General features: G+C 40.2%; 1 protein-coding gene across 1 annotated transcript in view; it reads left to right on the plus strand.

The window, feature by feature from the left end:
• LOC119585948 overlaps nt 1-256 on the plus strand; it is a 20468-nt gene that overhangs the window by 2584 nt on the left and 17628 nt on the right. The window contains exon 4 of the mRNA XM_037934662.1: nt 124-249. Within this exon, the coding sequence (XP_037790590.1) occupies nt 124-249 (126 nt within the window). The remainder of the gene's footprint in view (nt 1-123; nt 250-256) is intronic.

The following is a 256-nucleotide window of genomic DNA, read 5'->3' on the forward strand; positions in this document are numbered from 1 at the left end:
CCACTCAGACAATTTATTACAGATAACTTATTACACAGAAAAAAATAGTGAAGTGACTAGAACATTGACCTTTAGGTATAATAAATAAATGAAGTAATATTAATATCCAAAATATGCATCAAGGTTGCAAGGCGGGGAGTCCATGCAACAAAGATGGCCGGTACTGCACGACGGAAAAATGCAAAGAAAGTGAGGAGGAACTTAAAGGCGGTTGCAAGGGAAGCAATTGCCGCTGTTGCGCACCCTCTGGTTGGTA

Source organism: Penaeus monodon, chromosome 20 (genome assembly GCF_015228065.2).
Source record: "Penaeus monodon isolate SGIC_2016 chromosome 20, NSTDA_Pmon_1, whole genome shotgun sequence".
Classification (NCBI taxonomy): domain Eukaryota; kingdom Metazoa; phylum Arthropoda; class Malacostraca; order Decapoda; family Penaeidae; genus Penaeus; species Penaeus monodon.